We start from the raw sequence: 6,929 nt of genomic DNA, 5'->3' as shown, positions 1-6,929 counted from the left end.
CCCAGTATATTGAGATCATATGTATAACTTTTTACATGAGAAATTTACTATATAGTATATTTTTCTTTACAACCAAATAACAAAAAATCTCTCAAACCCTTAAAAAAGAAAGAACAAACAAAACATAATAAAATTGTTTTTAAAATAAGAGTTTCAGAAACAAATCTTAAATACAGTGTGTATTTGTGTGTCTACATATTAAATTGTATATCTTAGGCACATTTTGTTATCATACCATAAAGCCAGCAATGTTTTCGGAAATGGTAAAAGCCACATCAGAACAATTGATGTTTTTTTTTAAGCATTGTTGAACAGTCATCTCATTTTGCATTATGTGCTGGGAGCCAAAGTGTGAACGCCTCCCAAAAATTGAATGTTGGGGTAGGGCAGAACATACATTACTATCAGGTAAGTGCAAACCATGCTTCTTCACTACAGACAGGACACCATGCACTGGCCAGCTCTGGTATAGCCCAGCAATACCAACTATAGAGCCTGTTTGTAGTCTCCAAGATGCAAAATAGATCTCTCTTTGTAAAATATTTCTAAGCAAAATAAACTGATCATGTACAGTTCATAGAGAAGTCAGAGAGAAACCAGTGGAAATGTGGTTTAAGAATACCTTCTTGCAGTACAGGCAAAGTAAAAAAAATATGGTGTTATACACCAATAAACAGAGACATGGGTAAAAAAAAAAAAAAAAGCATGTAAGCATCACCTACCTATCGACTATCTGTTAGGTCTCTGATGTCTAGCTAGTTACTAGTGAACTGAAAGGTTGAGTATTGCATCAACCCAAATTCACACACTTGTGCTGTATACAGCAGATAGGTCTATATTATAAAAACTAAATCATCCTTTACCTATATACTACAAAGAATTACAAACCAAAGATGATAAATAAGTTGTAGGATGCATGACATCCACAGTTTAAGGGTTCTACATGTAAACTGAGTATAAATCTAGAATTGAAAACTATATAATGCTAAAGGGAAACAGCCATATTGAAAATGCAGTCCAGCCTCCAGGTCGCAAGATGTATTGCAGGCCAAGGTGGGCAACTAATATATAGTCTTGTGGGTAAAAAAAAAGGATAACTTGTACCATATTGATTTAAACCTCTGCTCATTCTAGACTTAAGGGTCCAGTAGCCCGTCCTACTCAGTAACAGACAGCCATTCCCGTATGAGTGAGTGCGTTGACCAACTAGGACCAATCACTGGACCCCTAAGGTCAAAAAGAGCAGAGGTTTAAATAAAAAAGTACCTAGTTCTACAGACTTTATAGAAAATCTGTGTATCAATCTGCTCAGGTTGTCCTGCTCTATAACACGCTGCTCGCAGATTAGACTGCATTTTTAATGTGACAGATTCCCTTAAAGCCTGAGAACAAACCGTAGTGCCATCACAAAATATTAAAAAAAGGAACTGTCTAATACATTAGGCTTCCATGGATCCAATTTATGGGAAAAAAATGGTTTAGTGCAAAAATTGAAAGGATTAGTCTGCACTACTAGAAGCTGGCCATGAATGGAATTCATACAATTCTGCATAATGGGAATGATCAAACTCTAGGCTAAGCAGATAAAGCAGCTGCTGGGAGACAAGAGCGTGAAAGACACATGGGGGTAAATAAGTGACACATATGCCACAAAATATACCAGCTACCATGCCCACATCAAGCCTTCTGCTTCACCATAGGGATGAACAATCAGATTTACTTACTGTAAAAACCTAGATTATTGGCATGACACACGGAAGCTAAACTGACTAAAATCATATGGAATCCTCCTTCCATACTATGGTTACCTTGAATTGTTCAGGGTTAGATGAAACCCCACATTATTTAAAACTCTAGATCAGCTGAAATGTAAAAAAAAAAAAAATTAAATAAATAAGATTCCGTGTAATGAAAAATTCAAGTATTTATTTTGGAGTGACACAAAGTGCCGCTATTCTGTACATGTGAATGTGAGCTAGTGGAGAATCACTAGTGGAGCCTGCGTTCAGCAGTGGTGCATGCTAAATACAGGTGCTCTCCAACATATCACAATGCTCTCTGTGAATTATGTTGTAGGTTTTCTTACGCAATATGATGTAGGCAATACATGGAAGTACCAAAGTCCCCTTGTTACGTGAATGTAGAATTAGTATTATTCTAGGTATTGGCATGCAGTTCCTATAAATACAACATTCTGTAGAAAAACACAGAAAATGTTGATTATCCCTTTTTACCAGGAAAGCAAGGCATACCTGTATTATCTGCGATCATTCATTGTAAATCTAATCACTAGTCATTAAATTAATAACAATCAGATGTAAATGAAGTCTGAGGACCAGACTGGGAGGTTAAACTGATATTGGTTATGCATCATTAACAAAACTAGTGCAAAATATATTGTAGCCAAAGAAAGCTTTGAGATATCTAAGAGAACACATGATAAGTTACTATGGGCAATCCCGCTGTTTCTCTCTGAACCCATTCTCACTGGTTTTATAATGTTCTATCCAATAGTACTAAAAACTTTCATCATCTTCAATAAAAGTGCTTTTTTCTCTATAATAATCACAATATCTTCTCATACTCGTTTCGCCGGACACAAAAAAAAAAAAAAACTTTTACCATTTAAGACCTAAAGTTGCACATTTACAACAGTGGTGTAGAAAGAAAAAAAAAGAAAAAAAAAAGTGTTTTAAGTGCAAATGTTAATAGGCAGGTGCATGTATTGTCTTCAATACACATTTCTTATGTGGCGATCTTCAAAAGTACCCAGTGGAAATTTCACAGGATATGCTACTGTACTCTTATTCAGTCCATACACTTGTTGATTTGTTTGGGTAGTTGATCGCAAAGCTTATAGCAGCAATGTTTTTCAGTGCCTGCAAGTACAAAAACAATATCAAGACAGTTACTCCGCTTGTTCTAAGTTACTCAGCTTTAAAGAGATCTTTTTTTTTTTTGTAATGAATGCTGAACTGGAGTCAGTGTAGAATGCAACTCTATATGTGCCTGTCCTTAAATTCCAATAGATCACCTTGATGTGGTTGCTCAAAAGTAGATCCCAACATAGCAATAAATTAGCTACTACTGGTTACGCTAAGTTGACACTAGCAATGTCATTCTGTCTGGGAACCCGAACAATGGAGCCGCGGACCGATGAAACATCGGTTACATATGGAGCCTGATGGACCCCGTTGACTACAATGGGGTTTGTGTTTTTAACCAAACATTGGAGAAAAAGTCTTGCACAAGGACTTTTTCCTTCACCAGATTTTTGGAGGAGACTGGCACAGATGTGATTGAAGCCTGATGGTGGGTGGTTCATAGTTCTCTGCCATTCAAACCTGGCAACTAATGTTCTAAACAAGAACATACAAAATATTAGACATCCTTGTTAATGGTCACTTACTGTATGTTGCATCACCTAGTTGTTATTCAGGATGAGTAAACTGCCTGTGACAGGACCTGAAGGTTCTATATTCTATTTCAGAAATAAATGTAGTTTTCTTCACTGGCCGCCCCAGAATGAGCACTACACATAGAATAAAGTGCCAATAGACATACCTGTTCTGTGTAAAAGGTGATTTGATCATCTGTAGTAAAACTAATGAGATAATCCTGTAAGCAGCCCAGGTCCTGTAGTGACAAACAAAGAATAAAAATTCTATAGGCGACCATAGGCATCACATAAATGTCCATTACTTTACAATGAAGTCATATAAAAACGGCAAATACTGCCCTGTGCTCTGACAGTGGTGTTATATATCATACACGATTTGTGGAACCAAATCTGTTACATGAATTCTCACATACATGGGAGCATTTTCTGTCAATAGCAAGTTGCCATTTACTACAGTACCAGTTGCTAGTTCAAAATTGACAACCAAAAAAGGCTGGACTTGTTGTCATGGCATCTACCAGCTGACAATGCCCCTCTCAAATGTAATTTTGAGTTAGATGCCATGTACACTTACACCCCCACCTTTCCTTCTGCTACTCGGAACTCTTTGTCTCCAATGTATGTATACTTTTTATATTCAAAATTTCTTGTTTGAACTGCACTGAAATATGAACAAAGATTCTTAACAAGTTTGCCTTTAACACTCCTGGTTTTATTCAGAAAATACTTACATTTGCACAATTCTCTGCAAGGAAGAACAATTCAGTGAGAGCTCTGTGTAGCGGAAGAAGAACTCCAGAGCTAGTGCCATCTTGACATGCTACATTTTCCATGGATGTGAAAACTGGCCATAATGGCCTCAACAGTGTGAGGTCACAATCTCTAACCAAACCAACAAAAAAAAAAAACAAAAAAAAAACAAAGAAAAGAAAAGCAAGTAAGTAAGTGATTATTTAACTGGCATAATTTGCAGTACTGAAACACTTCCAGTAAAAATTTCAGTTGACTTCAATCATCCACCCACCAGGTCATATATGATCTAAATAATTCTACTGCATAAGGTGTATATGATTCAGAAGCAGAAATGTACTGAGCCATACATCGGATATCATATGTGAATGATTAAAGAGGTTGTTCATTTTTTGTTTTTATATTAAAGGGGTTGTCCCAGCTCAAGGATCCTATCTATACTACTAACTTATGTGGATTTAAGACTTTACCTATATACATTGCTTAAGCAAAACTACTTTGTTTGGCTGCTATCTGAGATTATTCACTTCATTGTTTACACTGTGTTTCCATAACCACAGACCTGGGGATTGTCTTATCTCTCCGCCCAGGACAAGTGACGTAGCTCCCTGCTCTCAGGGAGGGGGAGCTGAATGCTCGGTGCTTGCATTTCTGAGCTTTTTATCTCTCCGCCCAGGACAAGTGGCGTAACTCCCTGCTCTCAGGAGGGGCGAGGGAGCTGAGCGCTCGGAGTGAGCTTGTATTTCTGAGCTGTTTATCTCCGGCTCTTCCAGTTATCAGTCGGCTAATTTAATTTTGCTGATAAGAGCTGAGACAGGGAGTCCATTAAACACAGAACTAAAAGTGAGTATTTTGCAAGCTGACTCGTGATCCTGTAGCATGTAAGTTTGGGATTCTCATCACCTAATAAATCTAGCTCTGCTACATCAGCTTCATATTGTGCATCTTCCAGTGATACTGTGCTACTTTATTTACAACCATCCATCATTACTGACTACAAACATTTACTGCTATGAAGAGAGATAGCAGAGCTGGCTTTGTCTGTGAGACAGCAAGTGAAATCCCGCCCATCAATTTACCGAGAAAACCAGGAAGTGAACAAAGCATACAGCATGCATGGTGGTGAACAAACGAGTTGGGAATACCCCTTTAATAACACCTATCCTCCGGATAAGTCATCAATATCAAATCTGTAGGATACCTGAATGGGAGTTGAGCTGTAGCAACTGGGCTTGGCTACTATACAATGTATGGTGTCATCTGCTTTGGCCGCCATGCACTGTGTAGTTCTGGTGTAGGACCTTCACCAATTCGATATTGGTGATTTGTCCTAAAGACAGGTCATCAATAGCAAAAAGATGGAAATCCTTGTTAATACACATTTGTATTTAGTTAATTTCCTCACCTGACATGACTAAGATGTAACATCTTCAATAATAAATGGATTGCTTTTAATCGCTGGTGGCCAGTCTGCCGGCATGCCACGTCAACCTGCCATTCCCATATACTGGACAGAGGAAGATGAGGGATAACTCTTTGGTCGGACAACATCTGCTTTAAAATTTCAAATCCTAAAAAAGGACATTAAGTAAACCCTTATTTGCCCGAAAAAACTCCACGAACACTATACAGTTAATAGTAAATGACTCAAACTGCAGAGGTGTGTAGGTATCCCCCTCCCAGCCGGTAAGATCCAGTTGTCCATTTACTCAAACAAACACTTTTGGGAGGAATAACATAGCAACAGTACAATATAGATTTCCAAGACAAGATGCTTTAGAATGGCGTTATATTGGCTATATTCTAACCAACGGAAACACTTTAACAGTTAACAAACTGTCCCAATGCAATTTCACATGAATAAGATAATATGTATGCTTCAATAAGCCAAAATATGGAATCATAAGTGAATATGAATTGTGGTAACCTGTCTGAAATCGTCCTCTATGTCCAGCAGCCACTGTAAACTTGTATCCCCATTCTGTACAGCTCATGTCAGATGTAAATCGGTAGAACAATGTATCTCCTAAAATAAGATAAAGATAATCCTTTAATAGTCCCACAGTGGGGAAATTTCAGCATGTTACAGCAGCATAGTAATACAGATACAGGGATAATACACAGTAATATATTACAGATGTAGACACACATATGCTGAGAAGAGAAGATATACTAGGAGTCCATAGCAGCTAAGGAACGGAAGAGAAAGAAGGAAGACTTCATAGTCATAATCATTAGTTCTCTGTGCAGAGTGATCTTCGCTTGGTCTGATGTAGATTATACAGCCTGATCGTGGATGGAAGGAAGGACTTGCGATAGCGCTGCTTCTCACACTTGGGGTGAAATATGTAAGGAAAACATAAGCACTTGATCCTTCAATACCATACCTTATAGTGTTGTGGGTGCAGACACAGACATTGCTTTCACAAATATGCTAGGTAAAGTTTGACACCAATTATTCATCAAAAATACACAGGATCACAGCTCTATAACGTATATTCTGTAATGAGATATATTACTCACCAGGTAGTTCAAAGTCTGTCCACTTTTTAGACGGCCCACTAAATCTGTGCAGATCTTGTCTGAAGTCGGAGGAGCTTGAAATGACCAATTCATCACAACCTTCTTCTGTGTTACACAATGGGTCAAACTTGATGGATAGATAAATTGCACCAGGGATGTGAACTTTGTCCTGAAAATAAGAACCGCGATTAACTAGATCCTACTCCTGTATTGTGAAATTACTGTAGTCACAAACCTAAAAACATAGATGCTTCTT

General features: G+C 37.8%; 1 protein-coding gene across 1 annotated transcript in view; it reads right to left on the bottom strand.

Annotated features, from left to right (window-relative positions):
- Nucleotides 1–288: 288 nt before the first annotated feature.
- ZZEF1 (zinc finger ZZ-type and EF-hand domain containing 1) overlaps nt 289–6,929 on the bottom strand; it is an 88,915-nt gene continuing 82,274 nt past the window's right edge. Inside the window, exons 50-55 of the mRNA XM_075264845.1 lie at nt 6,674–6,842; nt 6,078–6,176; nt 5,556–5,721; nt 4,132–4,282; nt 3,565–3,636; nt 289–2,879 (exon numbers count right to left, since the gene is read on the bottom strand). Coding sequence (XP_075120946.1) covers nt 2,805–2,879; nt 3,565–3,636; nt 4,132–4,282; nt 5,556–5,721; nt 6,078–6,176; nt 6,674–6,842 — 732 coding nt within the window. The 3' untranslated portion in view covers nt 289–2,804. The remainder of the gene's footprint in view (nt 2,880–3,564; nt 3,637–4,131; nt 4,283–5,555; nt 5,722–6,077; nt 6,177–6,673; nt 6,843–6,929) is intronic.

The sequence above is a fragment of the Leptodactylus fuscus genome, chromosome 2 (assembly GCF_031893055.1).
Source record: "Leptodactylus fuscus isolate aLepFus1 chromosome 2, aLepFus1.hap2, whole genome shotgun sequence".
In the NCBI taxonomy this organism is placed as follows: Eukaryota; Metazoa; Chordata; class Amphibia; order Anura; family Leptodactylidae; genus Leptodactylus; species Leptodactylus fuscus.
The sequence above is the reverse complement of the archived record's forward strand: the minus strand, read 5'-3'. Positions and strand labels throughout refer to the sequence as shown.